The sequence below is a fragment of the Patiria miniata genome, unplaced genomic scaffold, assembly GCF_015706575.1.
Source record: "Patiria miniata isolate m_02_andy unplaced genomic scaffold, ASM1570657v1 HiC_scaffold_7, whole genome shotgun sequence".
NCBI lineage: Eukaryota > Metazoa > Echinodermata > Asteroidea > Valvatida > Asterinidae > Patiria > Patiria miniata.
In genome coordinates, this window is record NW_024037074.1 from 40,962,368 (window position 1) to 40,982,231 (window position 19,864).

Sequence of the window (19,864 nt, forward strand, 5' to 3'; positions counted from 1 at the left end):
GCCTCACGAATAATGATAAGGTTCCTATCCATTATGTTGTGCAGTAAAAAAAAATTGAGAAAAGCCTCCCTACGAGTTATTAATTGATAAATATCACCCTTTTTGCCGGCTTCCATCGGTCGATACCCAGACCCACGCCGAAACACCCAGACTTACATTACATACCTAGTGTGGACATTGCTTTGTTTTCGTGTAGTTAAGAAAACTCGGTACAAAAAAATAACTTTACTTAAACTGTGAAAACTCTTTTAACCCAATTTTTTTTCTATGATTCCCTATAGTGTTTCTCTTCATTCTGCTACAGATAAACCTAACCCAAAAATGCCTCTAAACCTGTTTTCCAGAAAGGGCAAAACCTTATGTGGACACGGCTTAGTCCACATAAGGTTAACACAACCTGCATTATGTGGACCTCTTTTGTTCACAAGTCCACATAGGGTATGTAACACAAACTCACCCAGAGTGACGCTAATGAATATGCTGATCTACAATATGTTATTGTGTGGCTTGGCCGAAATCGGTCAACCGTAGCGCCTAAGGCGTTTTGCTGAACAATGCATGTGGCTGGGTCGGCAGATATCATCGTCGAAATTTTCCATGGAGATGGTTCAAATTGTAACACTAGCATTTGCAACAACAGATTAAGCTGAAATTCGGGATATACTTAGATGATATAAGTGTTCAACTACTCGTGAAATAACAGTTTTGAGAAATTCCTAGAAATCGATATAAATTCAGAGAGTTGGGGAAGTTTTCGAACGATTTCTTCCAGACTTGAAGGTCAGCTATACCAGTAACCAGTATTGACGTTTCGGCATCAATGACGGCGATTTGTTCACTGACATGAAGTTTATAATTTCTTCTTCCGTTATAAATTAACATTTCAATCATACTGTGCATATATGTCTGAGAAACACAACGTTCAAAAGGCCATGTTTTTTTGTGGTGCATGACTTTCACTGCTCTGCCATAGCGTCTAAGTACGTAATCGGATTAGCTTTGCCTAACAACGGCAGACGCTTTGCCTTAGCAACCACATGACTGAGATCATCAAACACAATTACGTTTTGGTACATACACAATCAATCGACCTGCTCGACTCAGATGAGGGTTTCTTACCCCAAACGACTTATGGAGTAGCCCAAAAAAAATCTCCAATTTTCTACTAGTAAAAACAAATGAGATTGGTTTATGATATCAAACGTTCATTTTTTCTGCTAGTAGAAATTTGGAAATTTGCTTTGGTCATAAACGCAATTTCCGATTCTCTGCTAGTCGAAATTTGGAAATTTGCTTTGGTCGTAAAATCAATTTCCGATTTTCTGCTAGTAGAAATTCGGAAATTTGGTTTGGACGTAAACGCAATTTCCGATTTTCTGCTAGCAGAAATTCGGATATTTGGTTTGGTTGTGAACGCTCTTTCTGATTTTCTGCGCGTTAATTCGGAAATTTGGTTTGTCCACTTTTGGACCGCCTGTGTACAAGAAAATAAGGAATCAAAATTTTTGATAATAGAAAAATGAAAATTCAGAAAGAGGACTCCATTTCAATCATACTTCTGTTTTTTGTTCTGGTAGATTTTTGAGAAAATGGGTTGTCCACTTTTAGTCCTCCAAATTGTCTCCATAAAAGTGTCTCCATGAAAGCAACTTTCAAGCATTTCAACTGCATATGTTGTAAATATTGAACAGCAATATTCTCTCTTTATTGATATATGCCAGAGATACATGTACTTTGAAGTTCAGCAAAAATCAAAGCTCATTACCTCCAAAAACTGCTCACACGTGGCCAGAGTGATGCACTGTAGGACTTTGTACTACCTGCCACGGCACAAGTCGATTGTCGACACCGCGCCGCGATTCAATTCCATAACTTATTTACGGCTGGACATACGTAACCATAAGCCAAAAATGTCTGCCATGTCAAATGTAAACAACTGGGTTTTCAACTTTTCTCGGGAACGGTAAGACATTGGGGTAATTTCCTTTCAATCACAGATTTGAAACCGGTGGTAAGTTAATCTTAAACTTAACGTTTTCGACGATTTGAGGATCATGATCTTTCAAACCTTTAAATCATTTCGCGGGAAACGCATACTAAAAGGCACATTAATACAACCTAAGTAAAGGTATCGTCAAAATAATGGGTCGAGTTCTGAAAGGGAGGAACAACAAAAATACGAGACAAAACGAGAGAACGATTGGTTCAGGTTTCTTGTAAACTCTTACTCTTGTCATGTTTTCGACGTCAGTCGTCCTGCACATTCTTTAAACCTCACGTAACTTCTTTCTCGCAGGATGTGAAATCTTCAGGCTATGAGGCGCCTCGCGTATGCGCAGAAGCTCTTGGTAAAGTGCTGTCAGATAAGAGCGCCCTCATCGTCGACTGTGCTGCCGGCACCGGTATAGTGGGCGAAGAGTTATTATATGCCACGGAACATTTTGGTCTCATTTTAGGTCTTTTCATGTTGGGGCTACGGGAAAAAATGACAATATATAATTTTTTTACTAAAAGAGGCGTTAAAAATTAAGCTTCCCTGTCTTTCCAATGAAATTTCACTGCTCCATGATTCTTCACGATGTGTTTTTTTTTAATGATCTCATATAACTTTAAATTTATGAAAATTAAGTCATTAGGAGAATTTGCTTTGAAGACCGTCCTCTATTCTTATTCTTTTCACACCGGCTAGTTAAAAAACATCGGTTTCAATTCTATCGATGCCGTGGACTATTCCCAGCAGAGTTTGGACATCAGCGCCTCGAAAGGAGTCTACAGGCGGCTCATTTGTAATAAATTCGACGAAAACAAAATCGAGGAAATTAAAGACGGTAACAAACAAGTTTTATGTATCACTCAAAAATTTGGTGTTCGTCCTCTCTGGCAATAGTTTCTTTGGTGTGTTATTGACCACTATAGGCAAATTCATCTAAAAGTTTTCAACGAAAGACATTTATTAGGCCTATTATGGGGGAAAATGCAACATTTAAAAAAAAATATGAGCGGGAAACGCCAATGGCGATATGTCTGAATATTTCTAGAGGAGGGCAAATCACATTAATTCCCAAAATCCTTGTACTTTCTCTATCATATTCTCAATTTATAATTTTTCGAGGGTTGGCAGGGGGGAGCATTTGCGCACCCCATCCCCATTGACACCACTGCGGACCGCCATGTTGTTAAATGTGCATTAAATTAATAGCAATTCGCTTTCGCAACTCGTCTTCTTCTTTATTCCCTTTTTCTTTTTTTCTCTCTTTTTTTTCTTTTCCAGGGGGTGGCAAGCGCCCCCCACCCCCAGCCCCATCCTGGCGACGCCCATAAGATAATTTATTCTGACCAGTGAATAAAGGTTTTTACCAAAGTTACCTTGAACTCAAAAATATTCGTATTTTGTTTCGTCTGTTTGTTTGTTTGGGGTTTTTTTTGTAACGAACGAGATTCATCTTCATAACGTGCTTCTTTTTCAGATTCCTGCAGCGCTCTTATTTGTGTTGGCGCTCTATTGATGAACCATTTCACACAGACGGCATTCCCCGAATGGAACCGAATAGTCAAACAAGGTATACGAACGTTTTAAACTACGAGTGGCGTATTAAGCAGAGACTTTACACATGAGTTTCGGCTGTACCGGCCACTATAGACCTTATGTGTTAAGGGGGAGTGCTAAGGCAATGGGTTTGTAGCGCAAGGACGGGCATGGGTAAACCCATTGTGCATTCATTGTTACTAAATTAAAATTAGAAAGCACTCAGAGCGCGCAAACCTCCGCCAAGGCTTAACAATTTCCAGCCATAAACACGCATATCCACTGGAATGTCCACAGGATTGCTCATATTCTGAATTTTATCGAAAATAGCAATGTTGGCCGCTTTAGACCAAAAAACAAATAAGTCAGTCTCTGGTCAGCGCGCGCGTCGATTTTAATCATGCGCATCAACCTTTTTTTTCTTCAAATTGTCCGCGGCAGCTACAGCAGCGCCCTCTATTGCCGCACCTCCTCAAATTTTTGTACCAAGGATTGGGGAAATTGCACCAAGGCAAATGATGGAGGGCACCAAGGCAAATTATGGAGGACCCCAATGTATATGAGAACACAACAAAAGCAAAATAGTACCCAACTTGTCTGTACAATCCAAGCTGGAAAAAAAGGCCCCCCCCCAAAAAAAAAAAAAACAACAATATATTCAATAAAACAAATTCCTTAAACTCAAACATTTTGTAGTCTACAATCTACATGTATATGCCTGTGTCGGTCTATTAACCTCTCCACTCCCTCATTATATAAAATGGTCTAGTCCATTGGCCTGTGTGGTTAGATTAACAAAGAAGAACCTCTGAGATACCTGCAGCACATAAGGTCAAATTATTCAGACAGCGTCATGTTACGACACATCGATCGCCGCAAATGAAGATCCAAGCACCTTCTATACAGGTATAATTAATACAAACCTTGCATTTGTGTTGACTGTAGACTCAGTTGGATTTTGTTTTGATGACAGGTGGTTTCATGGTGTTTACTCTGAGCAGAGTGGAATATGACGATGGTTTACCCGACCACAGACTGGTCATTGGGAATGGCATCCAAGAACTTCTCGACAAAGGAACTTGGGAATTGATCGAGAAGACGGCTATACCTTACCACAGTGGATACCTGGCCGATATGTTCACCATCCGCCTTAAAAACAAATCAGATCTTTAGACCTACCCTAATAGACGGTCTAGTTCTGCCTTTTACAGGAAAGTAACGGTTCAAGAAAAGAATAGAAAGAATAGAAAATGGAGAGTCACAAAGTGGTCCGTCCTAATCTCTTGTCAGGAATTCAGCGTTCCACTTATCAGGCCTAAATAGCCAAGAAATGAGTGTCCATTTTTTTTTTTTTTTTTTTTCATTTTCATTTTCATTTCATTTGGTAACATTTTTTTTCCAAATCACAAACGATATAAAAGAATACAGATAAGAAGTTCAAGTCAAGAAGAGGAGACAAAACCTAAAAAGCAAAAGTTTGTGTAAGGAATGCCATGCATAACAAAATGCACAACATAAAAAATTGCAATAGCAAAAAGGAAGATTGTGATGTACATGCGAACGGTCTCCCCCTAAAGAAATAGTCGTGACAAGGGTTCATATGTAGTTAAAATAGTGTGCCTGATTTTAGGATTTTATTTAGGACTTTATTGAAAATATGGCATGAGCCGCCCCCCCCCCCTATTAATTTCCGGAGGCCTAAGTGTCTGGAGAAAATAACCGGTCTACATTTCAGCACGCCTCCCCGAAAAGAATTCTGGATCCACCCTGCTAGCCCCCCCCCCCCCCAAAAAAATATTGGTTCTTGAACCGCGCCTGTTCTCTGCCCCTCCCGAACAGCACTTTTTCGACGGGCCCTGCACTAGTACAAACAATACATGGATGGGTGAATCCAGTTACGTCATAGTGCTGACTCATCGAACGATGACAAACAACCATGACAACCGGTCAAGTGCATTGTCCCAAAATCTCCCCGCGTATATGCAATCGTTGTTTGTGCCGGCTGCCGTTGGTTAGAGGAACTATGACGTAACTCGATGCACCCATTCGAGTACAAAGGCTATACCGCTCCGTTCACAAGTACCCCCTCACCGGCAAAGGAAGTTGGGGGTGACCGACCGACGCCATTTTGCCTGATTGCAATTCATTAGCTGCGAAGCGTGGCCACTGTGCGTGTGCAAAGTACAAATCCCCTGGTGTATGTGCGTCACACACAAGGAACGGTGCGCGTCAACCAGCTAAATGTCGTGCTGATGGGACGTCGTTGTTAGGTAAAGGGGCGCCCTCTTTGTTAGCGCACGGAGCTCGTAATGATAGAGTGGAAACAGGCACGGGTATAATGTGCGGCTTGGAAATCCCTTTATATAAAACGTATAGGCCTTTTACTGTACATGTACTACGTAACTGCATGTTATGCATTGTGCATCCCCCCCCCCCCCCCAGTGTATATCGTATTGTTTTACACTACTGTGCACATTGTTTTTAGTACTAATAATACAGTTCGAACTCGCTCACATGCGTGCATAATGTATACTAGTTTACAGTATAGAAGACAGAATTATACAATTTTTTTTTTTACATTTGAACCACGTTCCTCATTTTATGCTATATTGACGGTCACGTGGGGCCAAATCCAGCCTTCTGATTGGTCGAGAGCCCGTCCAAACTGGGCAAAATATCCTGGTTAGACGGGCTTCACTACTTGCGTGCCCCCCCCCCCCCCCTTTTAGTAAAGTCGACTCCGATTGGCTTGCGCGCGGCTTGCATAATACCTGCATGTCTAGACATATCAGACGTTACATGGTTATACAGGACTTGGCCACGTGGATAACGGGTGATACTCAGACTACCCTTGCGGCGCGACGTGTGTCAATTGTCAAATCCCCGATTTACCTACTTTACTCCAACACTGAACTTTTTTTTGCTGCGGACTGAGTTGTTTCTCTGCATAAAAAAATACAATGGCTTCGACCACCAGCCAGATAATTCACAAGACTCATCTCCTGAATCACGACCAAATGCTGGACTATTACGCGGATTGGGCAGATTCCTACGATACGGTCAGTATGCAATTACAATTATTGACTTACAGCTAGTTGCGTGTATTAGGGCCCGGGGTCCACTCGTGGCAATTTGTACTGTTAATTCATGTTAAAACTTTAAACATTGAATTCGGTCCTCTCTTTTCTCTATTTTTATTCATGGGGGGGGGGGGTAGGGGGAGGGCGGTGCGGGAGTTAAACACCGATAGCCTCCTACGTCACCCTTTCCAAGCTTTCACTACGCCACTGGTTTGGGTCAAGAAGCAGATGATGACACAATAACAAGAAATTCTGGAAAACTGTGGTTATAGCTATAGTCAGTGTTGGAGGTCTCGAGGCCGGCCTCGGTCTCGAGGCCGGCCTCGGTCTCGAAGCCGATTTTCATGGCCTCGGCCTCGGCCTTGGCCTCGGAGTGCAAGGCCTCGGCCTTGGCCTCGGCCTCGGAGCCTTCCGGCCTCGGCGAATCGGTCGAGGCCGGCTCGAGGCCGCCCATTTTGATGTGTTTTCTATTCTTAATTAATTTTAATTTTTTTACCGTATCAAACCCTCGAGATTCTGCCGCAGTGGGTTCCGTGAAACGAATGCATACATGTGCAAGCATTATTACTGTTACCGCGTGCCAGACTACATAAGTCTGGCACCAATCCCGTCCGCGTACAATAACATGCAGTAGTATATAGACTAGTCTGCGCGTTTCGTGTTGCGTTGCAGTGTTGCGTTTCGCCTCTGTACCCCGACCTTTAAAAATGATTTGCGGCAAGGTGCGACAAATCTTTAAACACCATTCTTTTAAACCTCACGTAACTTCTTCTCTCGCAGGATGTGAAATCTTCAGGCTATGAGGCGCCTCGCGTATGCGCAGAAGCTCTTGGTAAAGTGCTGTCAGATAAGAGCGCCCTCATCGTCGACTGTGCTGCCGGCACCGGTATAGTGGGCGAAGAGGTATTATATGCCACGGAACATTTTGGTCTCATTTTAGTTCTTTTCATGTTGGGGCTACTGAAAAAATGACAATATATAATTTTTGACTGAAAAGAGGCGTTAAAAAATTAAGCTTCCCTGTCTTTCCAATGAAATTTCACTGCTCCATGATTCTTCACGGGTTTTTTTTAATGATCTCGTATAACTTTAAATTTATGAAAATTAAGTCATTAGGAGAATTTGCTTTGAAGACCGTCCTTTAATCTTTTTCTTTTCACACCGGCTAGTTAAAAAACATCGGTTTCAAGACTATCGATGCCGTGGACTATTCCCAGCAGAGTTTGGACATCAGCGCCTCGAAAGGAGTCTACAGGCGGCTCATTTGTAATAAATTCGACGAAAACAAAATCGAGGAAATTAAAGACGGTAAACAAACAAGTTTTATGTATCACTCAAAAAATTGGTATTTGTCCTCTCTGGCAAATAGTTTCTTTGTTGTGTTATTGACCACTATAGGCAAATTAATCTTAAAGTTTTCAACGAAAGACATTTATTAGGCCTATTATGGGGGAAAATGTAACATTTAAAAAAAAATGAGCGGGAAACGCCAATGGCGATATGTCTGAATATTTCTAGAGGAGGGCAAATCACATTAATGCCCAAAATCCTTGTACTTTCTCTATCATATTCTCAATTTATAATTTTTCGAGGGTTGGCAGGGGGGAGCATTTGCGCACCCCATCCCCATTGACACCACTGCGGACCGCCATGTTGTTAAATGTGCATTAAATTAATAGCAATTCGGTTTCGCAACTCGTCCTCTTCTTTATTCCCTTTTTTTTTTTTCTCTCTTTTTTTTCTCTTTTCCAGGGGGTGGCAAGCGCCCCCCACCCCCCAGCCCCATCCTGGCGACGCCCATAAGATAATTTATTCCAGTGAATAAAGGTTTTTACCAAAGTTACCTTGAACTCAAAAATATTCGTATTTTGTTTCGTCTGTTTGTTTGTTTGGTTTTTTTTTGTAACGAACGAGATTCATCTTCATAACGTGCTTCTTTTTCAGATTCCTGCAGCGCTCTTATTTGTGTTGGCGCTCTATTGATGAACCATATCACACAGACGGCATTCCCCGAATGGAACCGAATAGTCAAACAAGGTATACGAACGTTTTAAACTAGGAGTGGCGTATTGAGCGGAGACTTTACACATGAGTTTCGGCTGTACCGGCCACTATAGACCTTATGTGTTAAGGGGGAGTGCTAAGGCAATGGGTTTGTAGCGCAAGGACGGGCATGGGTAAACCCATTGTGCATTCATTGTTACTAAATTAAAATTAGAAAGCACTCAGAGAGCGCAAACCTCCGCCAAGGCTTAACAATTTCCCGCCATAAACTCTCATATCCACTGGAATGTCCACAGGATTGCTCATATTCTGAATTTTATCGAAAATAGCAATGTTTGCCGCTTTAGGCCAAAAAAAGAATAAGTCAGTCTCTGGTCAGCGCGCGCGTCGATTTTAATCATGCGCATCAACCTTTTTTTTCTTCAAATTGTCCGCGGCAGCTACAGCAGCGCCCTCTATTGCCGCACCTCCTCAAATTTTTGTACCAAGGATTGGGGAAATTGCACCAAGGCAAATGATGGAGGGCACCAAGGCAAATTATGGAGGACCCCAATGTATATGAGAACACAACAAAAGCAAAATAGTACCCAACTTGTCTGTACAATCCAAGCTGGAAAAAAGCCCCCCCCCCCAAAAAAAAAAAAAAAAAACCGCGTCGCCGCATCAATTCCGGAACTTTGGTCTGACCAGAGACCGAACTTTTTTTTGGGCCTTATATCGTTATTTTATTCAATAAAACAAATTCCTTAAACTCAAACATTTTGTAGTCTACAATCTACATGTATATGCCTGTGTCGGTCTATTAACCTCTCCACTCCCTCATTATATAAAATGGTCTAGTCCATTGGCCTGTGTGGTTAGATTAACAAAGAAGAACCTCTGAGATACCTGCAGCGCATAAGGTCAAATTATTCAGACAGCGTCATGTTACGACACATCGATCGCCGCGAATGAAGATCCAAGCACCTTCTATACAGGTATAATTAATACAAACCTTGCATTTTTGTTGACTGTAGACTCAGCTGGATTTTGTTTTGATGACAGGTGGTTTCATGGTGTTTACTCTGAGCAGAGTGGAATATGACGATGGTTTACCCGACCACAGACTGGTCATTGGGAATGGCATCCAAGAACTTCTCGACAAAGGAACTTGGGAATTGATCGACCAGACGGCTATACCTTACCACAGTGGATACCTGGCCGATATGTTCACCATCCGCCTTAAAAACAAAACAGATCTTTAGACCTACCCTAAATAGACGGTCTAGTTCTGTCTTTTACAGGAAAGTAACGGTTCAAGCAAAGAATAGAAAGAATAGAAAATGGAAAGTCACAAAGTGGTCCGTCTTAATCTCTTGTCAGGAATTCAGCGTTTCACTTATTAGGCCAAAAAAAAAGTCTCCGGTTTCTGGTATGGAGCTTGCCCAAAAAGTGGTGCGGCGACGCGGCTTTTTTTTTTTTTTTACCTGATTTTTTTGCTTCAAATGTCGGCTGATGGCTGCAAATGGTGCCCGACTAAACTTAGTGCAAATATAGGGGAGTCCAGAGAGGCCACATAAAGCTTATTCTCGACCATAACCCAATCTAAAAACACGTTAAAATTGTGCAGCAGCAGGATTCCAGTCAAACCAGTGAGTTTGGCGGTTTTGAGACATCATCTTTCATTGAAAAAAAAACTTTTTCATTTTGCCGACGCGCATGGCTACGGCGACGCGCGCGCATACCAGAAACCGGAGACTTTTTTTTTGGCTTTAGGCCTAAATAGCCAAGAAATGAGTGTCCATTTTTTTTTTTTTTTAATTTCATTTTCATTTTCATTTCATTTGGTTACATTTTTTTCCAAATCACAAACGATATAAAAGAATACAGATAAGAAGTTCAAGTCAAGAAGAGGAGACAAAACCTAAAAAGCTAAAGTTTGTGTAAGGAATGCCATGCATAACGAAACACATAATAAAATACAAAAACAAAAACAAGTCAACATTTAGAAACATAAGTTATTCAGTGTATGTACAAGTTATAAATACAGGAATGGAATATGCAATGTGAAATTCGGGCAATGAGGATGGAAAATCGACAGAAGATGAGTTAACCAGGATTAGATAAATTAGAAGGTATAATATTTTCAGAAGGTATAACTTTAGTTTACGTTTAAAAGTAGTGTCTGAACTTGATCCTTTGAGAGAAAGCGGTAAAGTACTCCATACTTTAGGTCCAGAGAATTTAATATTATTTTGAAAGGCAGATGTTCTATGTTCCATGGTATACGGAAATATACGTTAGAAGATGCTCTAGTATTATAATTATGTAAGTTGCAATTACTTATAAACATTTGGCTGTAGGAGTGTGGCAGTAAATTATTTAAAAACTTATACACAAATAAAGCTTGTTGGTATCTGCTAATGTTAACAATAGTTAAGTACTTCTGTAAAATCGTTTGACTGTGAGCCCTAAATTATGAATTTGTTATTATTTGGAAAAAAAAATGGCAGAACAATTACCGTGGTTACAATAAAAAAATAAGGAAATAGGCCTATGAAGTGTATAGGACTTACACTAATGAAGTGTAAAGGACTTCAAGAGGAACAATATGTTTAAGTCTACTGATCACCCCCACACTTTTGGAGACTTTTACCCACAATGTCATAGATGTGAAACTTCCAAGTCAATTCATCATCAATAAAAACACCCACAAATTTAAACTTGTTAACTTTTTTGACAGATGTTTTATCTAATACAACTGAGTGTTAAGCTTTGATGAATTACTGTTCCATTTTTTGTTACTGACAAAAATATCATAATAAATAACAATGCATCACGACGTACTGCATTTTTTTTCAAAGACCTTGCGTTTATCATCCAACAGAGTATTATTGTCATATGTGGTAATTTTAAGCAAACTGGAAAAGGGAAAATGTTAAGAGAAGGATTGTACATGATAATTACTTCACGTATTGAACGTGTATGATAATACGTATTATAAACGTTGGATGGAAATAAAATGACCAAGCATATACGATATGCACATTACCCTCCCAGGGTCATCGATTGTCTGGCGGCTGGGAACGAGGTCACTCAGATAACCATCCAACACGTGAATGGATCGTGATAGCGCCTCTGTGAGGACTGCCCCTGTGGCGTGTGTCTAATCCCGTCTTCAACGCACCAAACTTCACTCCAACACTGAACTTTTAATTAGTTGCTGCGGATTGTGTTTTTTTGTATAAGAAGATACCATGGCAGCCTGTAAAGTCCCCCAACAGGCCGCTACGACCACCAGCCAGATAATGCACAAGATTCATCGCCTGAATCACGACCAAATGCTGGAATATTACGAGAATTGGGCAGGTTCATACGATAAGGTCAGTAGAAAAGAAACTTGAAGTAGCAAGTAATATAGAATAGTATAGCGTTTATAGGTCCCGTGGTCCAGCCCTCGCGGCAATTTCTGCTGTAATGTGCATAAATGTTCACGTTGAATTAGGTTCTCCTTTTCTCTTTACTGTTAGTCATTTATTTATTTGCTAACTGCATGCAGCAGCTCTAGTTTAGGATCCTACGAGTGTGGGTCAAGAAGCAGACTACACGACCAACATTTGTTTTAATTAAATGACAAAGAAATCCTAAAATTATGCTGTAACAGTAAAAATTGAAAGTTTTGTTTGGAAGTGTCATCTCTGGGGAAATTGGTGTGGGATTAAAAATGAAATCCCAAGAAACTGTAGTCCCGAAAAGGAAAAGTCCCTTAGGAGGTTTGTTAGAAAAATAAAAAGCAGCCCCCCCCCCAAAAAAAAAATCTGAACTTGAACCTCAGGAAATAATAATGAACCATATAGGTCTCCGTAGATATTTCCGAGTGTATAGTTATGGGAAGTGCCATCTGTGGACAAAATGTAGTTGAAAGATAATAAAAATTATGTATTTGCTACAAAACCCCTATTAAAGTTTGAAATATGTGACTGAAGAGTGTTTTGTAGCCCAATACCATCAACAAATTGAAAAGAATTACAAAATACAGATGAAATTGGCCAAATAAGGGGAGAAAATCGGAAGAAAAAGACCGAAGAAATTGTCATCATCAGTGAGTGAAGTCCGGGCCTTGCCACATTACATGTAGGCTAGCCTACTCAATTATCTGCGCACCCAATTTCTGGACACCATCTCCTGTTGTTTTGTAAACGAAATGTTACGTAAAATCTTAAAGTGTTCCCATAAAATTACAAAGTCTGAATTAAGTTTAAAGCAATGGACTCGTCAACAAACTGAAAGTTCACCTCATCAAATTCTTACTTGAGAAAGTCGAGCGAAAAGTGCATGACAATTATTGCAACAATCCAAGTTAAGCAAACAGCTGTACTAGGTACGTGGTGATCGACTTTTTCTTCCAACATGCTAGACTGATGTTATTATTTGCACTACATTTTACATGTGTACTGAAAAAAAAAATCAGCATTTTCCAGCGCGGATTTGGCGGCCCGGATTTGCGTGAATGTTTGTCTTATTGATATAGAACGTTGATTTTGTCTGATAGATATAGATAGAAGAATTAGATAAATAGACATATATATGTTTTAGTCCACAAAAGGCCACGAAGGTCACTCAGTGTAGGCCTAACTGGTCATATCAGCAGACATCACGCCATATTTACAGGGTGGCCCCAAAAAACGGAACGGCGTACTTGTACTTCCGCTACCCTGAGACTCAAACAACCTATACCAATGCATGGGGAATTCTGTTGAAAGAAAACATGATACCAAGATTGCCCGATTCGGTCTAGTATTTTTGTTCTACAGCCTGTTTGTGTCAGTGAAGCAAGGTCGGGAGTCATTTATCCCGAATTAGCCTACTCAATCATTGGATAGAGGTATTAGTTATGTAATAATACCCACATGATCAGTTGTATGCTTCACAAAATATATCTCTGCAGACAAAAAATACTGGATCGAATCGGGAGATCTTGGTATCATATTTCTTCTTAAAAGATTCTCCATCCATCGGTAGAGGTGGTTTGAGTCTCAAGGTATAGTGGAAGCACGCCGTTCAACGCGTACGTGTGTTCACACAAGTGAACAAATTGGCTAATTAATATTCCAAAACCCATTCGCCATCATTTTAAATGTAGTTAATTACTGCAGCTTCGTCAGTCTTCCTGGGAGTTATACCTAATGAGCAAGTGGGAACTTATAGGCCCATTGAAAATCATCCCCGAGGTGACATGGCTAAATGCAATCAATAAATGGAGTTATTATTATTATAGCTAATTAGATTCGGCGTCTAGAGCTAATTAGATTCGATCCCCAACCCCCTGGTCTACCCATAGAGCAAGGAACAAATTGGCAATCGGTGAAAATCCCGAGACCACATCAAATGCCTGTTTTCGCATAATATGTACAATATTTTTTTTGCGATTGGCTGTTTATTTTAACGTCGCGTTAGACGCGTTAGGGGAAAACCTTCAAAGAATAGGAAGACCACGTCCCCAGCTAAAAGGAAAAAGTATTTGTCAGTGAAAGTGGGAAGAAACAATTATTGGGAGTAAAAAATTTGAATGACCTTCTGAATTCCCAGAGGGTTGTGCTGTGATATGCGCTATATCGATTATGTTCGTCTATACAATACAGTCAGTCCCTATAGCCCGCGCCACGACAGTACGTAGACGAACACAATCCAAATCCTTGCCTTGGGCCCAGACGACACCGCGCGGCGATCCCATAATTCCATGACTTATTTACGACTAGAAATACGTAACCGTATAAGCCATTAATATCTGCCGCGGGTTTTTTTCTGGGGAACGGTAAGACATTAAATTTCTTTCAATCAAACATTTTGAAATATGATAAGTTTTTCAACGATTTCAGGATCATGATCTTTCAAACCTGCAATCATTTCGCGAGAAACGCATTTTAAAGCCTCAGGGACGCATGATGATGCTCCCCCAAATTATTATCTTCAAAATAATATAGGGTTGCCAAGCAGAACTACTCACTAGCATCGACCGCTGATACCCCCGACGCATCAGAGAACATCGAGATCATCAAGCATTACACTGTTCCCCAAGACATCGGTTTCTACATCAGCGACATCTGGCGCCCCATCCTCAAGTCCAAGTCCGATGGGTCCCCTATACCCTAGAAAAACTTAGGTTCAGTTGTCGCCTATGGGTCCCCTATACCCTGAGCTCCTTCCCCCTTGCCCCCTCACTGTGTACTGACATGCTCCAGTGATCATCCTGCATCCCTCAGTCAACTTGCATCCTTCTCAGCTTCACCGGTTTCGAGCTTCACCAGTTTGCATCCTTCTCACGCCTCACCGCACCCATCCTTATAACATCGCATCATCGTTGGAATCCCTCATTCTCCTGACGACGGGCAGAGCATACTGTTCGAAACGTTGAGTCCCTCCGGTTCTTTTCAGAACCACGCATACTCACAAAAGAGATTTATTCATATGGTGCTACCGCAAACTTATCTTGTCTTAATATAGGGTTGGTTCTGACTTCTGAAAGTGCCAGTGAACAAAACAAAAGTTCCATAAACGAAACTCTTGTTTTCTCTTGTACGTTTTCTATAAAACCTCAGGTTCTACAACTTTTTTTCCTCGCAGGATGTCAAATCCTCTGGCTATGAGGCGCCTCGACTAACCGCAATAGCTCTTGGTAAAGTGCTATCAGACAAGAGCGCCCCCATCGTCGACTGTGCTGCCGGCACCGGTATCGTTGGCGAAGAGGTATTGTGTTACGGGACATTTTGATCTCATTTTAGGGACATAACGTTTCTGTTCATGTTGGGGCCATGGACAATGAGAATTATTCATGAGGGGAAAGAAGCGTGAACGTTGATGCCACTACAAAAAAGTTACCCCGCATTTGAAATGAAAGTTCAATACTTAGAGTCCTTAGGCCTATAGGCCAACTTCAATCCTATAAGTTTTATTTTAATGATCGCAAATGCAAGACCAACTTTTCATTAATAACATTATTTGTATTAGAAGATAATTTTAATTTTAAACGATTCCAATATAAGTCAAGTAAAAAGCACTAAATTCTTGGAACTATTGACGAGAAGCTCACTTGGAAAAAACACATTAATGATGTAGCGAAAAAATATCAACAAATGTTGGCATAATGAATCGTTTCAAATATTACCTCCCCAGTAGAATCTTGCTAACTTTGTACAATTCCTTTATTTTGCCATATCTTAATTTTTCAATTTTGACTTGGGGTGGTTCACCATCCAAATGCAACAAACTGCTCATGTTACAGAAGCGAGCGGTCCGATTAATATCTCATGCTGGTTATCGTGATCATATACCCTTCCTTTATTTGCGAATTTGAGACTCTTACAATTCAATGATCTACTACTTTAACCTGGGTAAATTTACGTATAGGTTTACAAACAATACATTACAAACAATACATTTCTTACTTGTTTCAACCCCTTCTTTATGTTCACATCTGATATTCATTTGTATAATACCCGAAGCACTTGTAGGAGAAATTTATAGGTCCAATTAAACAGAACAACATTGTCTCAAAATAGCGTTATTCAACGTGGTACTTCATATTGGAATAGCCTAGATGACTTCTTAAAATCATCACCCTCCTTCTCTGTCTTTGTTAAAAACCTTAGATCACATCTACTTAAATCTTATTCGAATAACTAGTTACAATTTATGAATCTAGATGTATGCTCTCGTCTCATACCAGTTTGTGTTTTTCTAGGTTGTGTCTTTGTGTGTCTGACTGTTATCAATTTTGTCCTTGTCACTGTCTCTGTGTTTTTCTCGGTCATGTCCACTTGTCTGTCGATAGGTTAAGGTACAAAAGCATGACGCTTCACCTTATACCTAAATGTTGTCGTTAATTTGTTTTAGTGTTGATCCATGTACATTATTATACACCATTACATAATTCATTGCATTTCGCTCTGTATAATATGTTTACACGGCATTGTAACATCTTATAGTGTGGAAATGGCAACATTGAAATATATGTTTCTACTACTAAAAAAACCCAAAAAGATTTCGATTTAAGAACCAACCAATTTTTTACTTCTTTTTTTACCACAGTTGACAAAAGTTGGTTTCAAGACTATCGATGCCGTGGACTATTCCCAGCAGAGTTTGGACATCAGCGCCTCGAAAGGAGTGTACAGGCAGCTCATTTGTAATAAATTCGATGAAAACAAAATCGAGGAAATCAAAGACCGTAAGAATAAAATAACAAGTTTTATGTATCATTCAAAAATTGGGTATTCCTTTTTCAAACTGGTAATAAAAACAAGTTGAAATGATATTTACCGTGCAATATTCCTCGACCTATGTTATAACATTTTCAAGGAAAGACATCAAAGGAAAGATGAATATACATGTACATGTAGATGAATAGTGTAGGTCTATTCCAATGCATATTTTAACCAAAGTCACCTAAAATAAACTCAAAAGTATTCTCTTTTTTTTGTAACGAGCAAGTGAAGCATTAAATTGTTTTCATGGGATGAGGATAAATAATTATTTCGGAGGTGTCTGGAGAGGTACCGTAGTTCTTCATAGGCCTGATGTTTTGTGGGGTTTTTTTTCTTCAGATTCTTACAGCGGTCTTACTTGTGTTGGCTCTCTTGGGACGAATCACATAACACCGTCGGCATTCCCTGAATGGAACAGAATAGTCCAAAAAGGTATCAGAATTAGGAACATTGAATTTCAGGTACTCGTTTCTTTTTAGTTATTTGAGAAGGCAATACATGTATTAGGACATGTTAACCATGGACTTGCGTATCGAGCGTCAACTTCAAGCATGAGTACTGGCCTATTTGGGCTGAAAGCGCAATGTTACGACACATCAATCGCTGGAATGAAGATCCACGAATATAATTTTATGTACCTTGCATGAACAAAACCAAGGTGTTGACTGTGCTGGGACTTACCTTGATTTGTTTTGATGACAGGTGGTCTCATGGTGTTCACTCTGAGCAGAGTGGAATATGACGATGGTTTACCCGACCAAAGAGTGGTCCTTGGAAATGGCATCCAAGAACTTCTCGACAAAGGAACTTGGGAATTGATCGAGAAGACGGCTATACCGTACTACAGTGGATACCTAGCCGATATGTTCACCATCCGCCTTAAAACCAAAACAGATCTTTAGGCCTAGCCTCATAGGCCGTCTAGTTAAGCCGTTTTATTACCAGTAACCAAAGTAACGGTTGATGAAAAAAGAAAAAAAGAATGGAGAGTCACAAGTTAAGTATTTACAAAGTAAAACTTTAAAAAGGCCAAGAATTTAGTGTCCCTTGTCTAATAATTGAGATAAGTCTTCAGTATTATTATAATGCCATGGCAATTCGCGAGGTTAAGACAACATTTGGCATGTGCTACTTCTTGTAGATTTGGAAATGGGAATTTAGTTTTATTTTATTCCAACAAGTTTCTGTCTAAAGATAGACTGTTCCCTATCGATCCAAATAAGGCATAAGTAAAAGGGGCTATTTTGCACGTTATGTTGTTGTTGTCCAACCAATGGCAAATTTGACCCAGTTCAATTTCGTACAAGTTAAATTTGGTACAAGTGAAGAACTTGCGGTACCCTTTCTACAGTCGCAGAGAGAACAGCATATGATTCGGTAAGGTCAAAATTTTACCCATCAGATCGTTTGCTGTACTGGAAACAGTATGCCATCCACCAAAAACATAGCAGATTTGACTGGTTTACCCACACGTACACTTGAATACCATAACTGTCAACTTTTTCAAGGACACTATTTTTTATAAGTAGATGGTTGGTTTTTTTTTAAGTTAAGTGCTTTTTTAAAGTTTAAAGATTTTTGTATGATATAATTTGCTTTCCCATACTTTAGACCTTGTTAATCATACAACAGAATTTAGCTATTGCAAGTGTGCTTAAAACAACTTAAACTCGTCGCAATTGATAATTAGTATTAAAGTAAATTAAAATAAAACATCAAATCGATAATCGGATGAAACGTTGAAAATTGCTTCTGGGTCACTTGTTGTGAGATCTAGGATTTATTACAACAAAGAATATTTATGCGGAACTTTGTCAATTTGAGATAAAGACAAGCCTGCATTTTGTCTGCAGCCTGCATCTTGATAGTCTTAAGCGTATTGCATGTGCACATGCACAGTTTACAAAATGGTTGATTCAGATACGGCTGCATTAAAGACGTACGAGAACGGTCAATGGCACTGAAATGTTGGCCTCCGCAGAGTTTTTTTCCGGTGGGTGTTTATCGTAACAGGTATAACATTTGGAAAACTCATATAGTAGAACATTTCTGACATTTATTGAGCATAATGTTGGTAAAATGTCGCCAACATGCAAAGACTAAGTGGATGTCTCCCACTGCGCATGTGGAGGCACTACACAGGCAATAGGCTCATAAACATACGTGAGACAAGCACAGCTTCACACTAGGTATTACAATGTTACAACTTTACCCAACCCTGGAATCTAACCAAGCCCTACCCGCGTATTTCACAATAGAACCCCGTGTTACAACTGATAATGTAGTAACCAACGGATAACGTATCACCAACCGATAATGTATCACAAATTGACCGATATTGTATCACTAACCGATAATTTACCAAAAATTGACTGATAGTGTAGTAAAATTTGTATCCGATAATGTATCACGTGTCGACGGATAATGTAACTACAAAATAACTGTATCCGATAATGTATCACCACGGAACGGATACTGTATCAACCGATAATGTATCAAAAATCAACCGATAATGTATCAGTATGGGGAAAAGGTGTACACAAAAATACCCCCTATCTAAGCTGCCTCCGTCCGTATTTTGAAAAGGCGAACATTATACCAGTAATTTTTTGGGGGGTGTCACAGCAGAGGGAGGGGGGTGCATTTTTTTTTTTAGGAATTTGTATGCAATTTGTTTTGGGACACAGCTGGGGGACCCGCCCCCCCCCCCGGATCCGCGCCTGTGTTGGCCTCAAGGAAGCGGCAGGCTCGTGACGTTTGGACTCCAAACTGTGTGGGTTGAACAAACTGAAGTCAGTGGGTAAATAACAAATGACGTCACATGCGAACGGTGCCCCCCCCCCCCTAAAAAAAGCCGGGGCATTATTTTGTACGGTACAGTAATATTGTGTACATGATTGTAGGATTTTATCAGCGCTCCCCGTTGAAAATATGGCACGACCCCCCCCCCCCCTCATCGACCCCCTCCCCTCATCCCCCCTCACCCCCCCCCCCCCCTCATCCCCCCACTA

At 40.2% G+C, this 19,864-nt stretch overlaps 3 protein-coding genes across 4 annotated transcripts; all 3 read left to right on the forward strand.

Annotated features, from left to right (window-relative positions):
• The first annotated feature begins 1,037 nt into the window (after window positions 1-1,037).
• On the forward strand, window positions 1,038-5,026 carry LOC119745183 (methyltransferase-like protein 27). Its single transcript, XM_038221407.1, has 5 exons — window positions 1,038-1,070; window positions 2,252-2,428; window positions 2,690-2,828; window positions 3,468-3,560; window positions 4,500-5,026. Exons 1-5 carry the CDS (start codon window positions 1,038-1,040, stop codon window positions 4,697-4,699), a joined length of 642 nt encoding a protein of 213 aa, XP_038077335.1. The 3' UTR covers window positions 4,700-5,026.
• A 1,295-nt stretch (window positions 5,027-6,321) lies between these two features.
• Window positions 6,322-10,063, forward strand: LOC119745878 (methyltransferase-like protein 27). Of its 2 annotated transcripts, XM_038222531.1 has the most exons (5): window positions 6,324-6,585; window positions 7,387-7,509; window positions 7,776-7,914; window positions 8,551-8,643; window positions 9,655-10,063. In XM_038222531.1, the coding sequence occupies exons 1-5, from the start codon at window positions 6,487-6,489 to the stop codon at window positions 9,852-9,854; spliced, it is 654 nt and encodes a 217-aa protein (XP_038078459.1). In that variant the 5' UTR covers window positions 6,324-6,486; the 3' UTR covers window positions 9,855-10,063. The 2 variants fall into 2 exon arrangements, with proteins under 2 accessions (XP_038078460.1, XP_038078459.1); XM_038222532.1 differs by lacking the exon at window positions 7,387-7,509 and having other exon boundaries at window positions 6,322-6,585.
• Window positions 10,064-11,678: 1,615 nt separating this feature from the next.
• On the forward strand, window positions 11,679-18,594 carry LOC119745881 (methyltransferase-like protein 27). The gene is made up of 5 exons (XM_038222535.1): window positions 11,679-11,972; window positions 15,214-15,336; window positions 16,678-16,816; window positions 17,193-17,285; window positions 17,556-18,594. The coding sequence occupies exons 1-5, from the start codon at window positions 11,847-11,849 to the stop codon at window positions 17,753-17,755; spliced, it is 681 nt and encodes a 226-aa protein (XP_038078463.1). The 5' UTR covers window positions 11,679-11,846; the 3' UTR covers window positions 17,756-18,594.
• Window positions 18,595-19,864: the final 1,270 nt, after the last annotated feature.

What these genes read in the sequence shown, in the direction of transcription:
- LOC119745183 (XM_038221407.1), top strand. Translation starts at nt 1,038, where the DNA reads ATGACTGAGATCATCAAACACAATTACGTTTTG. An exon ending in TGGGCGAAGAGTTATTATAT is followed by an intron (nt 2,429 to 2,689) that starts GCCACGGAACAT and finishes CACACCGGCTAG; the next exon opens with TTAAAAAACATCGGTTTCAA. An exon ending in AATCGAGGAAATTAAAGACG is followed by an intron (nt 2,829 to 3,467) that starts GTAACAAACAAG and finishes CTTCTTTTTCAG; the next exon opens with ATTCCTGCAGCGCTCTTATT.
- LOC119745878 (XM_038222531.1), top strand. Translation starts at nt 6,487, where the DNA reads ATGGCTTCGACCACCAGCCAGATAATTCACAAGACTCATCTCCTGAAT. An exon ending in GGGCAGATTCCTACGATACG is followed by an intron (nt 6,586 to 7,386) that starts GTCAGTATGCAA and finishes CTTCTCTCGCAG; the next exon opens with GATGTGAAATCTTCAGGCTA. An exon ending in GAACCGAATAGTCAAACAAG is followed by an intron (nt 8,644 to 9,654) that starts GTATACGAACGT and finishes TTTTGATGACAG; the next exon opens with GTGGTTTCATGGTGTTTACT.
- LOC119745881 (XM_038222535.1), top strand. Translation starts at nt 11,847, where the DNA reads ATGGCAGCCTGTAAAGTCCCCCAACAGGCCGCTACGACCACCAGCCAG. An exon ending in AATCGAGGAAATCAAAGACC is followed by an intron (nt 16,817 to 17,192) that starts GTAAGAATAAAA and finishes TTTTTTCTTCAG; the next exon opens with ATTCTTACAGCGGTCTTACT. An exon ending in GAACAGAATAGTCCAAAAAG is followed by an intron (nt 17,286 to 17,555) that starts GTATCAGAATTA and finishes TTTTGATGACAG; the next exon opens with GTGGTCTCATGGTGTTCACT.